Raw genomic sequence first — 23,662 nt, 5'->3', positions numbered from 1 at the left:
TTTGCCAAATTTATAATCATATGTAAATATCATAAAAACTACTATCCCTACGAAGATTAGTGTCATAAACTCTTTTATGGTAAGTTAAATTTCGTTTATTTTGAGTCTTGACAGACATATGTGTGTCTTTTTTTATATGAACAATTAGAAATTAACATTTTGTGAGTTTGTTTTGTCAAATATCATAAAAACTACTACTCCTACAAAGATAAACGTTATTAACTATTTTACAGTAAATTTAACTAGCTTTAATTTGAGTGCTAGCAGGCATATGTACATCCTAATGGTTTCTGAAATAACGTTTTTCATTAATCAAACCTATTGTTCGAACAACTATAAATCAATTTATTTTAGCATATATCATGAAAACTACTATTCCTACGAAGGTAAAGGTCATAAGTTATAGTACAATTATTTAGCTTTGATTTGAGTGCTAATAGATATTTGCACGTCGAATGGTTTTTGAGATATAGATTACTCAAAATAGATTCACTAACTACTGATATTTCAGTACATTTTTATGAAATGTTGCTTTTTAAAAGCCTATATCTCGAGCTCTATTAGGGCTAATATTTCGGAAAATTTACTTTCCTTTAAATAATGTTCTTTTATATTTTCTAGTGTTGTTGGTAGTTTTTAAGATATAGAGCTCCGAATGAAAAATTAATGTTTTTTAAGGTTTTGAAACAGCCGCCATTTTTTATTTCCCCTACTTATACTTGGCAGACTCATCAGTTTTAACTTGTAATTATACATAGTTTTCATTAAAGTAATAAAAAATTGGGGTGAGATAGCTCTCTTTTTTTCTCATGTACTATTACTGCCTGACACACTACTATCAAAATACGACTAGATTAAAACCCCTCTGAACCAGAGATCTGCTAAGTGGAAGGTTTCCCCACTCACGAATTCAAACTGAATTCAAATCCTGTGCGGAGGTTGTCTAATGGTTCACAAACTTACATAACATGCCAAAAGGGACATGTAAAATTACTAAACAAAGAATAATAATGATATTATTAACTAATATATATTTCTTGATTATCGAGTTTTTATTATATTTTAAATTAATGTCATGTATATTTTAAATTACGTTTGAGTATAACTAAAGAATTTTTATGGTTTAAAGTTCTTATATATTTTAAATTAAGTTAGTTATCTAATTTTTGCGAGTGTTTAATTTCGTTTTACATTAAGACATTTTTGATCAGTTACTCTGTTACTATATTTTAGGATGTTTGTTCTGTTGCTATAATAACTTGTATGAAAACATACTATTGTTTTGTTTTTTTTTCTTCTAGGGCCTTCAAATGAAACAGAAGGAATGGGAAATCACAAGAAGCCCCACTCCATTTTCCGAAGTGTCCTTTAAAACATAAAATTACTAAGTTTTGTTAAGGATGTGATCAAATTTATATAAAAAATGTTTTTGTAACTAATCTATTAGTAAAGACTAGCTTCCTTCTTTGTTGAATAATTTGTACCGTTGTCATTAATAAATAGTTTATAAAACAGTTTATTATTATATTAACCTATTTTTTTTTTTTAATGAAAGAATGTATTTAGATACCTAAATTCCAATTTGATAGTTACTAGTTTAAACAAAAATGCCATAAAACCATTATCATTTGAACCTTTGTTTAAACTATCTTTATAGTTCTCGATCTTTTCAGTTCTAAGGTGAATTGGTTTTTTTTTTTCTATTTATTTATTCAGAAAATTAGGTCCAATATGGTCCGACCAATACCTATTGTCGGCCCTAAAATAACATACAGAAATGATAGACATAAATGAAATTTATTAGTTACAGTTTTGATTATTAGGGGCCTGTGGAAACTACTGCGATTTATAAGCTACTAAATACGAAATACTAAAATGAAAATAAAGTGAAATAAAAAATAAAATAATTGAAAGACCTTATGAAGTGAATAGTAATAAAATGAATTTCGAATTAATAAACTGAACTTGATTAAAAACAAGAACACAATATGAAATATATAATAAATATAATATTATACTACGTGCAATAATAAATTCAAAATGTAATATAAAAAAAAATAATAGAACATTAAAACTTAAGGACACAAAAAAGAAAATGATATAGCAATACGATAAAAATAAGGGTCTAAGTATATTTAAATAAATAACATACACAATTAAACACACATATACACATACGCACACAAATATATTTAGTTAATTTCAATCGTAATATAATGAATCCAAGTCATTGAGTCATCTAAATTTAAAGTCATGATTTAAATTTTAAGTCACCAAAATTAAAAACTATAGTTTTCAAAATGTTAATGAAAGTCTGACAACAAATAAGCTAATGTGTTAAATAGTTAATTTGATTGAAATTATAGTATAATTGCTAAGGAATCGTCTTGGAGATAATAGCCACAAAATAGAAAGCATTTTAAATCTCGATACATTAACTTAAGTTAAGTACATTAACTATCTCCCTGTTAATTATGGTTTAAGGGCCTAAACGTTGGATAGAAATAAAGCTAATTGTAAGAAAGGATCAAAAGAAGTTTGTTTTATAATTAATTGGCTACTCCCAAACGAGAAATTAATATATAATATATTAATGAACTAATATAATTATATTAAATGTTATAATAATTACTCTTTTTTTTCCTATTGTTATTATTATTATTATTGACTGACGTACATCAGTATCATAATACTCTGTATATAAATTATGTATTGAAATATGTAAGCATCAGTTTTATCCAAACTGTGTTAATGTATAATATAAAAATAAATCCTTCATATTTAAAAATGAATTTTACTGTTGCCTCTATAAGAAAATATACATTTCTGCAAAAGTGGAAGGATTGAGTATAGTCCCTTGAGAATACCCTCTTTGAGAAATATTGATCAAACAAAACGCAATTGTAGCCCTATCCCTATCTCCTCGGTGAAGAGTACAGTATCACTTGGTTGGCACCCATTGCTGCTTAGGTAAGTTGGAATCTATGATGAATCTATCTAGTACCACTTCCATAGTTTGAATTATAAACATAGTTTATTTAAATGTTGAAATGTTTCAGAACTGCTAAATTACTTTCCTTTAAAAAAAAATCATGTTATGATTGAGGAACAGATTTATTTAGCATACTACCGATAGTTGGACAAATGTTAGATTAATCAGTACCTCTCAGGTTTTATTTATGTCATTATTTTTGTGACATAATCAATTCCAAACTCTTATTATTATATATTTTTGTATTTTCTTTATTATTGCTAATTATGAAGGAGAAAGGAAGGGAGTCCATTGATATTTACACGAAGCTTTCGTTCACTTCTGCCCACCCTCTAGAGCAGGAGTCTTCAATATCTTTGTACCCGTGTACTACATTTATAGTTCACTTCATAGAACACCGCGCACTAATTTAATTTTTGTATTGATTAAAATAAATTTTAATAAAGCTAAATATAGTGTGACAGTACTGTCATGATAGTAAATGTTTTCATAGCAGTATCATCACTCATGCAATGTGTACTGTCAGCTATCACGCAATATCTAGTGCGACAGTACTAGCATGATAGTAAATGTTTTCATGGCAGTACCATCACTAATGTAATATGTACCGTCAACTATCACGCTATACTTATTGCAAAACTACTCTAATAACAGTAAATTTTATAGTGATGGCAACTATTATACAGTTTGATCATTTGAGTGGTAATGATAGTTCTTTCGTAACTGTAAAATATTGCCGTTTAAATGGCCTTTAACCTGACAGTAGCTACCGACACGTATAATATCGACTATCACGTCAAACATAGTTTGACAGTACTGCAATGCGTTTAGTACGTTCACTTTTTTTTTCATATTATAAACTATATTATAATAAAATGCATATTATTTCCATGTTAAAATGTTAACGCAGACACAATAATCTGTCGTGATTTCAGTTTTGGTTCATTATGAACATGACTTTGAATACGGCACTAATTCTTTTGTGCTTTAAGTACTTACAAAAATATCAATGCTCAAACATAATTCGACGTCATCAAAATTTTATCAATATGCACTAATAAATGCAATGTTCGTAGTAAATCGTCTTAAAACAATCTAAACACCTCTTTTTTAGTTTTTCCCCCATTCTGGAGCACAAATAACAGTTTTGTTTTTTCATTTGTTCCGGAAAAATTACTTTTAGTTCATCAGTGAAAAATAGAGCCATGGATTCATTACTCTGAATAATTATAGAAAGAAAAACGCGGTTAAAACATAGAAGTCTATTTCCAAACATAAATTCCCTACTATGTCTCTACCGGACTAATAATTAATCAACATTTAAAATATTTTCTTCTTTCATATCAAGATAATAGTGCGACAGTACTAACATGAATTAAACGCTTTCATGACAGTATCATCACTCATGCAACATGTACTGTCAGCTATCACGCTATAATTAGTGCGGTAGTACAGTAATAACAATAAATTTTATAGTGATGGCAACTATTATACAGTTTACAACATTCAACATTTAAAATATTTTCTTATTCCATATCAAGATAGTATACAATTGAAAACCATAGAGAAAATATGAGGTAACTTTTTCTTTTTATGTGGCTGATTTTAGTCAATTATTTATAATAGTTTCCTAAAATGTTAATAAATACTGAACCAACGGGTAAACCTTCGAGGGGTAGACCGAAACGTAGATGGGAGGATTGTGTTAAAACTGATTTAGTGGAATTGGGTTTGGAGGGGAATCACTGGAAGGATGTATGCAGAGAGCGTTTGGTGGTATCGGCATCGAACCTTCGGGTTCGTTAAGCCTTTATTATTATTATTTATAATAGTTTCAGATTAGTGAGCCGAGATGTCGCTGAAATTGGATGATCTGATAGGGAAGAAAAAAGAAGCCATACAGGTGCTGGACCTGTCCAAGGCTACAGCCAATAACGCTGACGAGTTCAAAAGGGTCATGGAGAAGGTTCCAGACTTCAAAATAAAACCAGAAAAGGTATCAAAACTTATATGTTAGCTGCAATAAAAATTCCAAAATTCCCATAATTATTATCCTATAGTCTCTTTTATATATTTTATTACCCTCTTGTATTACCGATTAATCAGTTAACTAGATTTTTCAGACAACATTGAAGGATTTCTCGAAAGTAAAAAGTAAATTGTTAAGTTACAAAGAAGGTGGTCAGCAATGCGGTTTTTTAACAATAACGACAAGAGAACAAAAATAAAACAGCTGACATAATTACGTATATTTATAGATATAATTATGAATAGTAATGGGATTAAATATATTTGGCGTTCTGCTAGGTATATTCAAGGACATTTTTTGATTTATGGAAAGGTTTTGAATAAAGAAATAAATGTGGTGAAGCAATACAGCTTCATTGAATTTAAATAATAATTCTTTTCTCCAGCTTACACAATTTGAAAATTATTGAAAAAACAAAACTTTTAAAAATTTACATATTATATGTTTAAATTATAGATGGTATACTCTCAAATTACGAAGAAGAAGGTCTGGGGTGCAGTTGAAAAAGAATAAAAATAGTTAGCAACTATTTATTTGCCAATGTTTAGCTTTGTAGAGCTTCATTAAGTCTCTTCAAGTCGAGAGCTTTCGAGACTTTTCAGAATAGAAAAATCTATAATAAGTTTTTTATATACGTTTTTTCAATAATTATAAAATTATTTAAGCTGGAGAAAAGAACTATTATTTAAATTCAATGGAGCTGTATTGCTCCACCACATTTATTTTTTTTATTCAAATCCTTTCTGCAAATCAAAAACTGTCCTGGGATACCTAGCAGAACTCCAAATATATTTAGTCTCATGACTATTCATAACAATATCTATAAATTTACATTATTTTGTCGGCTGAAATTAGTGAAAGACGTTAAGTCAGGATTTTCTAGGGTTGAGTTATTTGGTTTTCCAGTCTAAAATGTTAAAAAGATTAAACGCCAAAGAATTTATCAATAACATAAAAGTTTGCTTATAAAAAGTGAAATTTATATTTCCATATCAATAAAAAAGGAAAAAAAAATTATCATCAATATTCCAAAACTCTAATTTTTTAATTAGTGTATTTCACTTGTAAACTAACTTAAATCTTTATTAAGTTATTAATGTAATACGTTATTCATTTCATTGGTTTGTACGTCCATTTCTTTAATTTAACCACCATTGAATATTATTACAATTATCCTGATTAGGGTAATTAGGCCTGTCATCCCCTGGGTCCATCATGAGGCCTGCCTTTTAGGCTTCACTATTTCGGCCAGCTTACTCCCTTAACCACGACAAAACATTAGATTTTTTTACATTTTTTATCTTATTTTTTTTCATTTTTTATCTTATATTTTGTATTTTAATTCATAGTATTTATTAAGCGCTTATGTGCTGATGCAGATCAAGCCTGAGGACGTCAAGATTCAAGACAAGGCGAAGAGGTGGCACAAGAAGTCGAAGAAGTTAGGTTACCAATTCGCGGATCCCATTCCGATGGAGATGAGGTCTCTGAATCTTGATGATCTTTGTTCTGTGCCGATTCAATGGAACATGCTAACTACACTGAAACCTAAATCAAAAATCGATGAAGAGTATTATTCCAGGTGATCATCCCATTGGTTATAACTAGAGAGCGCATTATTGTGCAGTAAAAAATTAAATAACTACCACATTTGTGGTGTAGTCAATTATAATCAAACAATATTCGATGATCATACAAAATATGTCATTTTTATTCAACTAGAGGGGGTTCTCAGCTTAATCTGTAATTATATAACTAATTATTGTGTATGTAGTACTCCAATATACAAAAATTAAAATTTTTTATTCATACATTTTTTGAACGAATACATTGCAAAAAGTGCTGCCATCATAGAAACACACTAACATGACATATCCTTTAGTTTTAAATAAATCACATACTTTTCAATCAAAATACAATGGGTTATGATAAAAATTACATCACTAACTAGGCATTGTAAACATTGTTTGACATACCAAATAATACAAACTCGTACATTAATTAATTAATTAATTCATAATGAGGTTTTTATGGCTGGCCGTAGATTAATATTCGGAGAGCATATGCGTGAGGGGAAAGAGAAAGAAATAAGCAAAAAATTTTTTATTCATGAAGAAGTTTCGACCTGAATTTCAGGTCTTCATCAACTCAACTTGACGATCTATTGCAATGGTAAACCTGATCCATAATTATAATTACTATTGGGCCAAAGTAATTGCAATTACTTTTTTCTCAATATTGAACGAACGATCATTTTAACATACTGCCTAAAAGATCAATCCATAACGAGACTCAAACGACACTCATCAATCCATCGCTTAGTAATAAAACATACGAGGCCGTTTGTAGCCGAGGGAATTTAGGTTTTCCCTCAACAATCTCGTAACTGCAGGGGCACCGGTTTGAATCCGGCCTGGGGGACTGAATTTTACTTTGTGGTGGTCCCACGGGATAAAAACTGACACGCCACTCTGGTTAGAATTGGATACCTGTAGGAAAACCACTCCTCCCTGTAGGTCAGAAATGACCAGGCAGGAGGTAATAAAACATACTCATATAAATTAAAATTCATTCTCAAATATTTTAATAATCCAGTGAAAAAACGATGAGGTTTAATTTTTCAATATTTTGACTAAAACTTCATTTTAATATAGAGTGGCATAACCCTTTTATCCTTCAAAGCGAAAGTGAAGCCAATAAGCCCACGCCATTGGGATTTTGGTTTACGATGATGTTGATAGGAATGTCTAGCATTGTAATCTAACCTGAAAAGGAATGCAGTCAGTGACTAGCTAGTATTCTCTCCTACTTCTCTGCTCCGCCCCTGGCTCAAGCATAAGGGTTCGCCTATTTGGCTTCACTTTTCCTACCAACTTACCTCCTCCATTATTCTTCTTCCTCCAAGGTTTCTACCTCAGCGTTTTGTGTAACTTCACTAGGCAACAAATGCCGAAGATCTTAATACCAATAAAAAATGTAACCTCACCGGTTTTCCACCTGAGACTTCATTTCGTCTTAAATGTAAAAAATGCAGGTTTTAAATAGTGTATTTTTTGTTTGTTTATTTCATGAATTGATTCCGACTGTATTAATCCGGAGATTAGTGGAGCTTGGAAAATTGGAGTTGGCCGCACGGCAGAAGGACAAGAAAACACCGGAAACCCAATTCCTCAGGAAAATGAAAAACAAAGCAGGTGTCACTGAAACTAGATTTATTTCGTGCAATGAATGTGGAGAAGATTTCTGTCAGCGAGAAACCTGTCACTTACTGATGTATGACAACTTCAAAAGGTATTTTTTGACTGATTTTAAAATATTAGCAATTGTTTAAAATTATTTAAAGCAGATGAACGATATGAAAGGAAAGTATTAGGTGTTTTAACGTTCAAAATTAATTTCTGTCTGCATATATTGTTTAAAGTAATTAAGGGATCTGTAGCAATGGGATGCTATAAAGTATTTTTATTTTTTTCAATTTATACATTCAGTCATATATTTTTAGACATTGGTAATAGTACTAGTAGAAAAAAATCACTTCATATTCACAGAGATATAAATAAAATGATAACAAAATAATAAATAAAAATAAAAAACAGAACGAAAAAAAATTAAACTTTGAAAATATAAAGTTTTTCAAAAAGTAAACTATCTCAAATAGATACTTAGATAATATAGTAAGTCGGAATCTTACTATATTTGCATTCAGTCTGTGGATTTCCGATCTGAGCTTATTCCTCCTCTTCACTTGTGAAGAAAACAGAACTCCAGATAATCCCGACGGTTCTCACTCGACCAGGTCTCTGGTATTAAAATACAGGGGAGGTTCAGCGAGGTCGCTAACCGGAGAAGCTCAGGACTTGAAGAAGAATCTGGTCGTTGCCAAAACTCATATATTATTGTTTACAATCCTCTGGCCCACTGCCATTTCCACCTCAGGGAAGGATTGGGGGATGGGTTAAGCTGGAGGGAAATTGAGTTAAGAGATAATATGTGACTTTCTCATTAAAGATGGAGAATTTGTATGGAAAAAGGTCTGAGTAGTTTATTTTTTAATTAAAAACAAAATATACGAATTTAGTTTCTGAGATACCTCTTTTTTTCTTTTTTGAAATAAATGTATTAGCATTAATGAAACACTTTGTGTCATCTGGAACACGTCTTCATAGAGTGGAGGAGGAAGCTTTAAAAGATTGGTCCTACATCCTCCTTGTTGCTACAAAATAACACGTACGATTTGAGGATGATAATAGACGGAAATAAATGGTTATTGAACTAAATGCTGGATTTATTTTTTACATGAGAAAGAGCAATTTTGTTTTAATGAACATAACCGAAAATGGAGCTACCCGTATCAACAACAGACTCCTAATTTGTAGAAGGGATTTGAAACATATTCCTCCGGATTAAATTTATGGAAAAATCCATTAAACAACTTTAAAGAAAAAAAATACTAAGGCACATTCCAAAACCAAAACTATTACTTAATCCAATTTTTACTGCGGACCAAAACAAGACAAGTATTTTTTATATGAATAATGTATTTGAATATTTAGGTGAAAATACTTCATATGGAGATTTTTTATAGAATACAAGTTTTAAACGTTTTTACAACGTAACCTATGTTTTATAAATATATTAACCTTTAGTAGAAGGTGTTTTATAAAAAAAGTTACATAGGAAGTGTTTTCACCAAAGCACTCAAATACATATGACAAAAACTTCCTAGTACAAATACATAATAAAGAATATATAAATAATTTAGCACAAAAACAATTAATAATTGTACTATGAACAATTTTCTGTTACTAGAGAACCAATCTCAGAGACGATACATAAGAAGGAAGAAAAGGAGAGAGGAAGGTCTAAGTCGAGCTCCAAAAGGGGAAAGAGGAGGAGCAAGTCTCAGAGGAGGGGCAGGTCGAGGGGAAGATCCAAATCCAAGAGCAAGACTAGATCGAAAAGCAGAAATAAATCGACGAGCAGGCAGCGGTCGACCAGCAGGTCCAAAAGTGTCAGCAAGGATTCCAGTTTCGACAACGGTACTCCTTCCAAACCCAAAACTGGAAAGAAGAAAAAGCCCAAACAGAAAAGCCAAGCCAGGAACAAGGCCACTAGTGGTACTAAGCCAATCAAACGGAATCTGAAACCTATCAAAAGTAAAACTAAATAATGTCCTACAAAATGGTCAAATAATTGTTAGTAGTTTAATGTATTACAATATTTTGAAAATGTTTTATCATTCTTATTAGAGTTCACATAGTACTCCTATCAAAACATAAATATCTGCTCTCAACCAATTTTTTAATTACTGACACATTTTTCGTACTTTTTTAAAAAATTAACTATTGATTATTATCCTGTAATTTATAACAAATATCGATTGTAAATAAACATAATTCATCACTAACGAATTGTTTCGTTTAAATATAACCTACCAAGAAAGTAACCAACTCTTCATTCATTGTATCTATCTCTTTTACATCCAGTGATCAGTATCCAACCTCAGTTGCCTTCAAATGAAATTATTTTATCAATCATAACATAATTTAACCAATCATTGTAATAATATCCATATAGTCTCAACATGTTTATTTTCTACTTTATCTGTTTATCTCACAGCTAACAATGTCTTTGAAACTTAGAGAATTTACAAAGATTACTTACAATAAATATAATGTGAATAGTTAAATACCGAACCTCGTGTAACCTAGCTGCCAAGATGAAAATCACAATTGAAAAAACAATCTCATTTTAGTTTCAAGGAAATACTTGAACTTTGATTTTATTATGTTACTAAATATGAGTTCCCTGTTCCACTTTCATAGAAACAGTGAATTGACATACTTCTAATGGATCAGATCACTCTACCACTATTTCGGTATTAACAATGGTTTTATTACTCAAAATCTCCTTTGAGTCTCTTCCCATTCATTGATGTCTGTGTGCAGAGCCCAAGACGAATACCCCTCAGCCATCTCTGTCCTTATCTAAGGTGACTACCCTTAGAACGTTCTTCCTCACACCCGATTGTAGACGAATACCTTAAGGGGCTTCTACATGTTAGCCAAGCCATGGCGAACTCGGACAAGCGCGAGCATGTGGATTGTTGGCCTAAGCTCGTGGCCGGTCCGTCGAGAGTCGGTTTTTTGGACACAGATCAAAGGAGTTCGCGAGAGCGCTTGTTTAGCATCTCCACCATTGTTCTTTGCCTAGTTGCAACTGAGAGCTGTTAGGAGGTTTTAGTTAATTTTTATAATAAGTTTTATATTTAATCTTATTTATTTATATTTGATTTCTTTTCATTTTCTTTTTTTGTAATAAAAATAATATAATCCCAGTGCAATGGCTGAAACCACTTATACGTCCGCCGTGCTTGCCTCTCTGACTAACACTGCCATGTGGATGGTGATTTAAATCTCCATCAGGTCCGATCCTCCTGTTAATTCACCTCCATTCCAGCAATTCTACCTAGAATACACATGCTTCAATTCCAACCTTTCTCGTCTCAATTTCTAAATCGGTGCCTTTACTAAACACATCCCTCGAAAAGTGAATTTATTTTCAAAACTTTAATAAATGCCTATTTGACAAAATATGTAAAATTTGTTAAAGAATTGAACCATTGTTATACTATTCATATTATAAGAATATTCATGATGTATTGTTAAATGTAAAATGTTTTACTATGTTAAATGTTATGAGTAAAGGATTGCGAGCAGCCCTACTTAAAGTCATGTTAAATGATAAATACATAAGAGCTCCTAGAGGAATTTTTTAGCAACTTGATTATAACCTTTCCTACCAAAACTTCATGTTATTGTTATTTTTATGGGTCCGGCGGGGAAGGATAGCTTTTTTTTAGGCGTTACGACCTCCTCTTGTGAGATTGTGACATGTCGTTCATCGACCAACTTACTCGCTGAAATTGTCCGTTTGAAAAGACAGATAAGTAAGGCTACCATGGAGGGCGGTAATTCTAATTTTTTATTATAATAATTTATTACAACATGCCTAAAGTAAGAAAAAGTAGAAGTTGTGTGAAAGTTTGGCTACTGAGTGCTTTGTTGATCTTCTGACTTGTGAGGAAGAGAACCAAGATGAGCTAATTGACAACTGCCATTAGATTGTTATTATTGTCAGCCATTGCTTTATTAGTTTTAAAAACATCCAAAACAGTACTAACACAAACTACGAGTAGTTTAAGTAACCTAACACGACAACAAACAAAACGGTAAGGCTGCTCTGTTGCGTGACGTCATTCTCTATTTAACAGACCTAGGAACAAACTCTCAACTATGTTAAATATATGTTATATATATCGTTTAAACATGGTAAAAAAATAAATTATTCTACATTCAACCTAAGTTTATTTATTTAACATAACTAACATAACTAAAGATGAATGAATACCCCTTATGTTTATTGTAAGTGTAAATTCTCTACCTTGGAATCAGACGAACTTTTAGTCCAAATATTACGATTTTCAGATTATTTTATCATTCTATGTAGAATATGATTCTACAATCAAGCCATAACTTTAGAACGTTGAAAAATAGCCCTTTGTATTTTCTAAGGGTTGTAAGAACCGGAGTCCTGACTATAATTGAGCCGTGACTACTGAAAAGTCGGCTTAAGGTAAGCTTCCGAAGTAGTGAATTATTACATGAATTATAATTAAAAGGATCCATCGAAATGTTCTTTTTCTTATACGTGGGTGAGGTTTCAATAATAACAAATTATGAGTAAATGCATTTTTATTTGATTATAAGTTTCTTTTATAGGCTCGCTAAATGGCCATTTAATACGTGATATTTGCAGTGATGGGAAAGGACCTTCGCATTCCCAAGCATTTCTCCCTGTCGATGAAGAGGGAGTTGACCTTCATGTGCAGATCGGCTTCCAAGTTCGATCTAGTTATCAACAGTTGCTGGTGTTGGGCTTCAGCTTCTTGCAACTTTCGATGGAGGTGTTCTACCGTCTCCTGCAAGTCGGTCACCTCACGAACCAATCTGAATATACAAAATCATTTTTAAAAAATAGATAGAAAAAATATAATTTTGGTGCAACAGGTTACAATGAAAATCATAAGTTGATTCTTTCTTACATATTAAATCCTATATGGATTCAAGTTGTATAAATACTTGGAGGTAGGTGTATAATGGAGGGGGAAAACTGTCATAACAAGTTAAGCCGAAAAATGGGCCTTATAATGAACTCCAGAGTCTTGGAAGAGTAGTAAAAGCCAATCACGGCCTGCTCTCAGTAAGTTTAGATTACAACTTCAACGTAAACTTGAGCCTCGGGAGTGAGGCTATCCTCCACTTTTTGGCTTCACTTCTGCTCTGAAGGAGAGAAGGGTGTACCCTCCTATATTATCGGCTTTATTAGAAACAATTAATAAATCAATTTATACCCAATCTTACCTCGACTGAGCTTCATCTTTGCATAATTCGATTTCTTTTCTATGAGAACGGGCTTCTAACCGAGTCTGAGCAACTTTCATTGGATTCGATTTGTCGAATATTGCCTTCCTCAGGAGTTCTATGCTCTTTTCAATATCGAAAATTTCTTGCAAAACCTAAAATAAGAGATGAAATGTACCTTTTGAAATTCAAACCTACATCTGCAAATAATAAAATACGATGTAAAAATAATTACAGAGGTACTCAATTATTTTGGTAAAAAACATTTATATTAGCTAATACTCTACTTTTACAAATTTACGTGCAATAAAAAATTTATCCAACTCACTCTGTGAAGGTGCATCTGAGCTTTGTTCTTAGCCTCCAGGACCTCTGTGGCCCTCCTGGAAAGAGCTGCGTTAGTATCATTCCAGTGGTTCCATATTTCATTATTTGTTGCATTGATGAGGTTGTCAGCGTCGAGTCGAATTTGCGCCGATCTAGCTCTTTCCGCCTGTGATCTCGTAACTACTCGATTGGAATGTTCCGACCAAGTTTGAGGATTACTCAGGCTGAAGAAATACAATGAAAATGTATTACATTAATAATTTATAAGCAAGCCGCATCCTGAAACAATATCAAGCAATTGAGGCAATGAGGACAAAATTGGTCTGACCCACAACACTGTTTTGATATGTATTCACCTTTTGACAATCCTGGGTGTTATTAAGGTGCTTCGTCATCTGCCCCTATACTTGGTCAGGGTATCCTTCTACGAACCTTTTAGGGCGTCCCCGGATATGAAAACATCTGTGTTAAGTTTGCCACATTACCAGAGTCCCCTGAGAAAAGTAGATTGGCTAACCTTTAAGTGTTATAACAATAATGACAGGTTTTGATGAGGAACCAGAATCAAATTAAGCAGGTGCAGGCCCTTCCTGGACATGTCAAACTTTACCACCCACTCTCGGGCCTGGAGAGGGTGACGCCTACCTCGGGAGAGTAGTTTCTCCAATGAGGAATGAGATTCAAAAATATGGTAACGCCCCAAAAGGGAAGTGGGAGAAAAGACACAGGAAAAGCATATCAGGAAAAAGGAACAGTCCACATGAAGGTTTAGACGGGTGAGGACCAGGCTTGAGAGAGCAGCAGAAGCCGGAAAGGAGCAAGATGCACTTCCTAAGAAAAGGCCACGAGACCTGGACATCCCTTATGAGCAAGACGACACCTACGGAACTACATCCCACGGCATTGGCAGCTATAAGTATAAAGTATATAATAAGTAATAATCGATATTTTATGGTAACCATGTATTTGAATCATTACAACCATTTTAATCATAGTAATAAATTGTAAATAAATACTTAGTCTCTTTATGTAGTTTATATACTATTATATAACCCAATATACCACCCATTATTATATTATATCGTTAATGGTAACAACGTTTTATAAATATAAAGGTATTTAATTGGTAAACTGATAAACACACAGACAGCCTTTGGAAAAGAATCCAATCATAATAATAGTTTTTTAGGACTCAGTATATAATTAATTAATTAACTTATTTTTGGATAATTGCCTTCAGCGATTATCCTGGCATCCCGATTAAATCTCACGGTAGTACATAGCAGTTTATACCACAATTGCATATCATTTTGTCTAAAAACAGAATTATTTGGATAGGCTAAGTGTTTCTATCAACTGGAATATTTGAATTGTATATGGATTTAAATTTGCAAAGGCATCAAACACTAATAGGGTGCACTATATAAACAAAAAAATCAAAAGATTTTGTGAATTAGACCACTTTTGCTCATAAAAATAAAACTTTCAGTATTTAATAATCCATTATGAACGAGGTGGGACAGAATTATACGAATGGAAAATATTATTAATTTTAACATTGTGTGCTTTCATTTCAGGGTTCCTATCATATCAGACATACGGAGGGTTATCAAACTGGTAACCAACCTAGTCTATGCGGGGTGGGAGTGTCAATTTTTAATCCTATGGGGCTACCACGAATTAAAGTCAAACCCTCTGGCCGAAAGCGAACCGACGCCTAAACTCCAATGGTTACAGTCGGCCTTCAACATTATCGGAACCCATTGTGGGCCTAGGGTTCATGATGAAACCTATAATTGTATTAGGTCATAAATACAAGTATACAAACTACAAAGAGTCACAACAAATATTCATTGTTTTATAATGGGGACAACTATTTGTGATATTAGAGAGCATTGTACAAGTTATTGGGAAATTATACCAAATACAAACCACAAAACTGAGAGACCGATGTATCTAAGGGAGCTGAGATGTCACCTTAGCAATCATGTAACTGCAGCAGCGCCGGTTCTAGCCTAGACCGGTTGACTTTTTTTTATTTTATTCGATTAGAATAGGTTATAGTACCGCTAGGATAATATTTGGAAGACTATTTAAGCATTATTTTAGATTTTTTTTTTTTAATAACGAGATTACTCACGTATTATCATATTTTTCAACGCCACCATAGTAGTTGATGCCTCTAGAAAAATTGTTAAGCTGATGGCAGACATTATCTATAGCGATGGCTGATTCCTTTGACTTCACGTCAGTTTCAAGTTCGTGTTGGCTGGCGCGGTTTGTTCTAACCTAAAAAAAAAAAAATAGTAATAATAGGAAAAATAAAAAATGGGCTTTTAATACTTAATTTACACACAGAAAGATAGAGTGGAAGGAGGCGTAGAATAGAGGTAAAGAGGAAGGAGAGAAAAATAGGGAGATAGGGAGGAATAGGAGAGAAAGGAGTTGTACGGGAGATAAAGGAGGAGGGAGGACTGTAGGTGAATTATAGAACGGAAAAGGATAAGGAAAGATATGAAGTAGGAAGTGAAGGAGAAAAAGAATTACTATCTATAAATAAAATTACCTGCTCAACCACTGCATTTTTCATATCTAACAGTTTCTTTTGTACCATCTTCAAGTTGTCTATTTCTCTCAACAAATATTGCTCTGGCTGGTCGTGGACTAAATCGATTCCTTTAAAATTTGATTTATACACAATTAAACATGTAACAATTAAAATTTTATTGCTCATAAATATTAAAGGTAGGTCTAGAAATTTAGATAATGCCAAACTCTAGCCAGTTTCAAAATTCGCAAACATGCAGATGGGATATCTAGATTGGCTGGCACTGGCTTCTCTAAATTTGTCATCCACCGTTGGATTCTCGCGTCGGCACAAATCATAAGAAACTTGGGTAAGTGCTAGATAATTTTAAATTATTAAATATTTCTCCTAAACTTTAGAGTCAATAAACCCTAGTTTCGGAGGATAAAATGAGAATAAAGTATTTAAAATCTTTTGCAATATATTTTTTATTTATTACAGAGTACAAATATTTAATATATAAAAACCAAAATTTGTTTGTTCATACTTTGCCCGCCATTGTGTTAGGGCTTTTTGCTTAAATGTTGAGAATTTCCCCGAGAAGGTTCTAGGCAATACCAAGGGCAAATTCTAGGCAAGGTTAAAAAAAATGTTGTTAACAAAATTAAGCATTTTTGGTGAGTAGATGAGAAATTGTACATTTTTTCGTGCTTACTGTATGCCGATAGATTCTCAAGAATAAGAAAAAAATATTACTGATTTTATTAAATAATTTTTCATTCACAAAAAATTAAAAAAACATAATGAGGATTTCAATAAAGTAAATTTTAAAAAATGTTTTAGGAAAAATAAAATCATATTTGTTCAAAGCGTCATCTCAAACTTATAAATATTATTTTTCAAAGAAATTAAAAACTAGAAATTTTTCACGTTGATTCATTTGAAGAAATTTTTCTTCTTCTGGTGACCATTGTTGTTATAATCGTTCATAACTCCTCTAAATTTTATCCAATTCTAGCGTTAATACAACCGCTCGAAAGCTGAATGCTTACGTTAACATTGTTTAAAATTAATGCCCACATAAAGGCAAAAGATTAGTTTTATATCAGGAAAAAGGTTTCAAATGTTTTATTTTATATATCCGGTTCTGATTTGTTTAATTAGATCCGGTTTGTGCTCTTTGGTGCAGTTTATAGAACTTCAAACCACTGCCAAGATTCGTGAACATTGGTTGAGACGTGTTCAAGTTATTTAGATTTTTATTATATAATGTGATTTATCACTATAAACTAAATAGATATAATAATCAGTTGATTCAATCATTAATCCAATGTGTAAATAACTAAACATATTAAGTTACACCAAACTTTCAATGGTATTCAATTAATTTATCAATAATCTAGCAATTGCGAAGCATTGCCGGACCTGCTACCATATTCATAAAAACATTATATGCAAGATTTCGAATGCCAGTGATAACTTATAATCAAATTATAAGAAACTAATAGCTTTGTATAGGTAGGTACCTTGGCGATGCTCTCGATGGTAGAGGCACTCCTGAGCTATATGAAAGGGCACCTCCGTGTCGTTGGAGGCCTTATCCAGAGCCCTCTTAGTGTCCTGGAGGAGGCTTAGTTCTGAAATCATTTTCTCCAGCTCGGTGGCCACTTCGTTCCTCCAGTATGTTGTGTCCGTTATTCTCTCTCCGAGTCTTCTACCTGAATCTCTCTGATCGGCTGAAGTTTTGTCATCTGTCATCCTTAAGAAATATGCGGTATTTAAAAATTATTATAATCTTTTTTAATGTAATGAAAGATCATGTGGCAGTTGTATATATTTGTAAAAATTGATTTAGCCCCAACACATTTGAGGCGAGATTGTTCCAGTAAGACAATCATGACGAGTCTCTCTCGCTTCGATTTCACCCCGCCTCATGTGCAGATAGCTAAAATCTTAACAGCTTAAGTGATAACCACAAAATCAATATAGTAATCGGATACGCATATATAAATTTACAATACAAGTAAATTTTAGATATAATGTTTTGGAATGGTTCTGATTAAAGTAACAAAGTGTCTCAAATATAAAATATAATTGTACTATAGCAATTATAACAACAATAATTCCAATAAACATAGCAATAAATTTTTATTCCTCTCAAACATTTTACAAATAAAGCGTTAAAAAAAAAGCATAATTTGTTATATGTTCTATTACTGTTATAAATATAACTAAAGTAGACAAATCAAATAGATAGAAAGGATGAACAGGATTTGACTCCAGTGTGGAAGCTACTACCGAAATATGCTTCTAACGGCCACTTCTCGCATATCAACTATTTTACATGAACTCTAAAGAAAATTGAATACCCTTTTGAGATATACATAGTCAGTTTCTTCGAGAAACTTATAGGTTATGAGTTATTCGAAGAAAGACTCTATATTTTGCAAAGTACGCAAAATTCGTCAATTTTAAACTTGCTTTAGCTCCTTACTTGTCGGTCGTACATTCAAAACCTATAAATAAAATTTAGCTATGTTAAAGTTTTTTTTATTTTTTTTTTTTACAAAATGCAATTAAGAAATTGCAGATTTTTTGGACCCTATCTGCTGATAATGTGGCCGAGAGTCAGAAACCTCAGCTCATGTATTGGGAAAATGTCCTAACAACTTCCTCCTTGAGAAAATAATAGGCGAACTGCTGGAGAAAACAAATTATACATGTTTCCAGAAAGTGTATTACATCGATATCGATGGCTCTGCAAGGTTTGTAGACATTCTAGCGTTTAGTGCGACTAAAAAGAAAGCATTAATAGTGAATCCCAGGATAAGGTTCCAAACGAAGGATCAGAGTGTCAATGTATTCTGGATTCACTGGGAATCCTATATCATCATTTATATTAAAACTTAGCTGGGTAATTTCGACTCTATGAGTCGAAGAGGGGGGAAAAATTGTATTCGACTATTCTCTCTCATCCCATTCAATATTTTCTATTGGATTGATCGGTATGCTGTGTATTAGCAAGTTCGCAGTTCACAGTTCACAGTTCACCAGTTCACCTCTTCACAGTTCACCTCTCTTACAGATAATAGTTTGATTTAAATATATTAAATTTGATAAATATTCAAATTAAAATTACCTCATTAGTCTAATAGCATCTGACCTCACCCTTTCTGCAATATTCCTGTTGGTATCCGATTCATTGTAATGACTCAAGGCATTTTGGACCCACTCGTAAGGTGTATATCTGAAATATTCAATTTAAAAATATGTGTTAATATTAATGAAATACATATCATTTCAAGTTTCACACATATCTTATGTAGATTCAGTCCTCGATTTCCATTGGAATTAAATATTGGTCCAAGACATGAAAAAGAAACATTAAAATAGTTAATACGTGCAATGCATAAAGTATACAAGAATACAGCATTTGGCTTGTTCCAAGACGAGTTTTAATAGTAGTAGACGAGTCTACTATACATTGGTCTAATGTTCATACCTCGTGTATAGAGCTGCCCTAGCCGCATGTGTAGGATTCTTTTCGAATCCAGTAATGAGATTAGGGAATTTCAATCCTTCAGTGATCATGCCTGACGGAGTGCACACTGGCTCCATCAATTTGTTCGTCACTCCTAAAGCAGGTCTGTGGAAGAGAATGATGCTTTTATATTCTTATTAGGACTACCTGTTATTTTTAATAGTAAATATATATTACAGAGGTGTAACTTGAATGTTCTCATAGCCCATAACTGGGCGCCATGGGTGTTGACGAGGCGTCATGTAGGATTTGGTGATTCGCTCTGGCACGTTACCACCAGATATGCTTTCCATACACGGTGGAGCTCCAGCTGCACTCCACGGCTGCAATTGCTGTAATAAAAGAATACATTGTTATTAAATTATTTTTAAAAATATCTTAACACTTAAAAACATTAATTTCAATACTAAAAAAAAAATTATTAATTAACTACGGACTTAATCCACAAGCCATTAAAGTAAAATGAACTATGAAATTATGTGATAATAGAAAAGAATTTATTCTAATAATTTAAAGAACTGATCTATTGAAATATTTTCTCGGTCTCAACAACATTCGCGGCTAGCTCGCGGTCCACATTGTAGAGTTGAATCAAGTATGTATTGCGGATCTAGAAGGCACAAGTTTTCACGATCGAAAGAAATGGGATTCCCAAGAACAATATACTCATAGCACAAAGTTTAGACATGAGTAAAGGCAGTTCTGGATAATTCGTACATAGCATCAGAGTTTATCATCTGAATAAATTTTAGTTTTCATATATATGTTTTTTGTTTTTTTGCGAAGATTCCCATTGGAGTCCTAAACTGCCTACCATGGTTGGAGGTCAAAGTTCTTCATTTTGTGGGAACTCCACTCAATGAAAAAAGTCAACGTTCCAGGCCGGATTCGAACCGGCACCGCCAAAAGACATCATATTGGTAAGACTGTATTAACCACTGAGCTACGGGCCGCACTATATATATTTTAATGTTTATATTACTGAACGTACTTCAGAATTATTGGGTATATCATTTTATTTAAAATCAAACTTAGACATGACCTGACTGGCTAAACTGTAGCCCTAACTTTAATAGCATTGAGTAGGATAACTTGAATGACATAGGAAGCTCATTGATCTGGGGGATATAAGTTTCTCTCAAAAAAAATGAACCAATATCGAAGCTTTATATTTCAGAAATGCAATGAAAAGTAATTTTATTTTGAGAAAACTAGTCCCCTTAGAACAATATCAATGTACATTTTTGGAGTTCCAGTTGTCTAGCTTATAATGATTTGAAATTATAACTGAATACTACTGATCCATAAGTGGCTAAAGTCTGAGTGAGCCCAAAACTACTCTTTAAAAGATTATAAATCCAATGCTGTCTACCAGATTAGATGAACTCAGTGGCATGTCTGACTAGTAGTACGTAATAACTTATATGCCCACCATTTTTGTCAAGCTGCTTATATAAAGTTTAAATTTTCTTTTGTGTTTAAAAGCTAAACCGTAAGAACTGCGAGAGGTAATTCCAAAGCTCTTCTGATATCAACTACACCTTGTAGAATGTAAGGGGTATATTATAGTATTATCCAATCAATATTGTCAAGAATATATTAACTACAAAGTGAATATTTAAAAATGTCGATATTTTCAGATAAAAATGAAGCTCTGCTGTCAACCTCATTTGACAGCAGAACTTCATTCTTATCAGCCCTAACGAAGCCCAGAAAAGTGGGGCGAAATGTTGGTTAACAATAAATAGTTTTCTTTTACTATTTTGATACCTTTATTGACCGCAACCCGGACTATCTTCCTACAATCTACTTCATACGGTCAACTATCTCCATCCAATATCTAAAGAAATGTTTCTAAACTACAGATCCTCATCATACACTCTGCTTTAACATCGGCACAGTTTAAAATTTATTTTTTAGTTTTTTATATATTCCAAAAATATTACTATAGACTGGAGTTACTATTAAACAAGCAAAGTAAGGGAAGGGGAGTCCTAGCAAAGAAAAACACGGCATATGGTGTTTACTATCTTAGGAATACATCTAAAATAAAACTTTTGTATTTGTCGGATCATTATCAAAGCAAAGCAGTGACGTTTGCTCAGATGTTTATTTGGGAAAAAAGAGGTTAAAACGTTCATCATGACAAGACTAGTTTTTGAATCACGAAATAAAATGTTGTTCATTCCTTTTTTTCTGTTAGAACACAGAAACTGTGGTCACTTGACAAGTAGCTTGTCAAAGTTGCTTCCATAAAACTGAATAAAGGTAAAGTAATTCTGTATATTATTAATCAAATATAGTAAAATAATTAAATTAAATGGAAAATATGATTTATATTAAGAAACGTTACTAAAAAAATCAATTAAGCTTTGCACATCATTAAAACTAATTTGTTAGTTACAAAAATTCTCCCGATTTTTTTTAAAATAATGACGTAATAATTAAAATAATTTGCATAAATTGGTTTATAACATCAATTCTCCAGTCTAATTAACTAAAGAAACATCAACTAGTAATATAAAAGATAAAGCTCTATTCAAGAATAAGGAAATAAATGACAATCTCAAGAAGTGAATATTATAAAATTAATTGACACTGAAGTAGCAATAGTGAACTACATAAAACTCTTTCGATCTTCAAATATTTGTAAGTTTGAATTTTATTTCTCTCTACATACCGTGTACATTACAGTTTTAGTCCCCATGTTGATCTTTCAGTTAAACCAAGAGATAAAATATACACCACAGAAAATAATTTAAATATCGGATACTGTCTCCAATTTTGTTTTCATAACTATTAGGCTAGAAGTAGTTTCTAGCTCAACACCTGATCGAGTTACAATCGATATGAAATATTGTCACAAGATAACCGCCAAGGAGGGAACGTTGTAGTTAATTCTCCTTGAATCAGTTGAAGTGATAAGAGTAATCAGTACACAATTTTAAATTTTATTAACCATGAGTGATACCAATGACAGACCCGATGATGCCCCAGAACGTATGTATCTCTCAAATACTTTTTAAAACCAACTTATGTTAGTTTTCTGCTGATTTTGGCAAAAATTAACTATGGTTGAAACTAATAACCAAATTTGCATTGGATACGATATTTATTTATCAATGGTTCAACCATTAATAAGGTTGTAGCCTTGGCAATTTTAGCTATTAGTTTAAACTATAGTTAATTTTTTGCCCATCTCTGGTGTTCTGTTATGTTATCTGCAACTTAAAACCTGTCTAGACTGCCCTGGAACTCAAAGTGATTCAGCAGGAAAGGCTTCTGCTTGTGCTGGATGTCCTAATCAATCTGTCTGTGCCTCTGGGGCAGCCAGGGGTCCTGACATTGGTAATTAAACTGTTTATATAACTTTCTTTAACATATAACATTTTCTTATCATAATCTTACCCAGCTAATTTTGTCGTTCTTTCAGGTGCCGAAATGGTTAAAGCAAAAATGTCTTCTGTAAAACACAAGATTTTTGTACTCTCAGGAAAAGGAGGTGTTGGCAAAAGTACAGTCACTTCACTGCTAGGAAGAGCGTTAGCAGCAAGATTCCCAGAGAAAAATGTAAGTTAGGCCTAACTGACCAACTGAGCCTTGTGCATGACAGGACCTAGGCAGTGTCTCGTCAACTTGGTAACAGTCTCCATCTGACACTGTATAGTTCTATTGATCTGTGTAAATCTGTGACTTACCCTTATGACCCCATTTCCAGCTAAGAAGCTTACCTAATTCCTTAAATCAATGTCAGCCTTTTTTCTTTTTTTTTTTTATGTATATTAAAAGATAAATTAATTTTAAAGTTAATATTAATAAATAT

At 32.4% G+C, this 23,662-nt stretch overlaps 4 protein-coding genes across 7 annotated transcripts in view; 3 read left to right on the top strand and 1 right to left on the bottom strand.

The window, feature by feature from the left end:
• Positions 1 to 1,512, top strand: part of LOC106687879 (coiled-coil domain-containing protein 66) — a 51,815-nt gene extending 50,303 nt beyond the window's left edge. For all 3 annotated transcript variants that reach the window (XM_014432037.3, XM_014432035.3, XM_014432034.3), the window contains exon 15: positions 1,302 to 1,512. In XM_014432037.3, coding sequence (XP_014287523.1) covers positions 1,302 to 1,379 — 78 coding nt within the window. In that variant the 3' untranslated portion in view covers positions 1,380 to 1,512. The remainder of the gene's footprint in view (positions 1 to 1,301) is intronic.
• Positions 1,513 to 4,844: 3,332 nt separating this feature from the next.
• On the top strand, positions 4,845 to 10,191 carry LOC106687854 (serine/arginine-rich splicing factor 10). Its single transcript, XM_014432000.1, has 4 exons — positions 4,845 to 4,988; positions 6,401 to 6,603; positions 8,121 to 8,312; positions 9,831 to 10,191. The coding sequence occupies exons 1-4, from the start codon at positions 4,845 to 4,847 to the stop codon at positions 10,189 to 10,191; spliced, it is 900 nt and encodes a 299-aa protein (XP_014287486.1).
• Positions 10,192 to 12,757: 2,566 nt separating this feature from the next.
• Positions 12,758 to 22,662, bottom strand: LOC106687865 (tektin-3). Its single transcript, XM_014432017.2, has 10 exons — positions 22,520 to 22,662; positions 20,017 to 20,171; positions 19,801 to 19,944; positions 19,438 to 19,545; positions 17,825 to 18,057; positions 16,338 to 16,447; positions 15,912 to 16,060; positions 13,773 to 13,995; positions 13,445 to 13,599; positions 12,758 to 13,030 (listed from the first exon to the last, which is right to left on the bottom strand). The coding sequence occupies exons 1-10, from the start codon at positions 22,544 to 22,546 to the stop codon at positions 12,820 to 12,822; spliced, it is 1,515 nt and encodes a 504-aa protein (XP_014287503.1). The 5' UTR covers positions 22,547 to 22,662; the 3' UTR covers positions 12,758 to 12,819.
• Positions 22,329 to 23,662, top strand: part of LOC106687866 (NUBP iron-sulfur cluster assembly factor 1) — a 6,529-nt gene continuing 5,195 nt past the window's right edge. The window contains exons 1-3 of one of the 2 annotated variants that reach the window (XM_067044766.1): positions 22,329 to 22,488; positions 23,083 to 23,187; positions 23,273 to 23,409. In XM_067044766.1, the coding sequence (XP_066900867.1) occupies positions 23,281 to 23,409 (129 nt within the window). In that variant the 5' untranslated portion in view covers positions 22,329 to 22,488; positions 23,083 to 23,187; positions 23,273 to 23,280. Of the gene's footprint in view, positions 22,489 to 22,679; positions 22,840 to 23,082; positions 23,188 to 23,272; positions 23,410 to 23,662 lie in introns of those variants that run through there. The other variant, XM_014432018.2, reaches the window with a different exon arrangement.

This window comes from Halyomorpha halys, unplaced genomic scaffold, assembly GCF_000696795.3.
Source record: "Halyomorpha halys isolate HHAL.00 unplaced genomic scaffold, Hhal_1.1 Scaffold1020.1, whole genome shotgun sequence".
NCBI lineage: Eukaryota > Metazoa > Arthropoda > Insecta > Hemiptera > Pentatomidae > Halyomorpha > Halyomorpha halys.
Note: the sequence above shows the minus strand (reverse complement) of the source record. Positions and strands in the feature narration are given on the sequence as shown.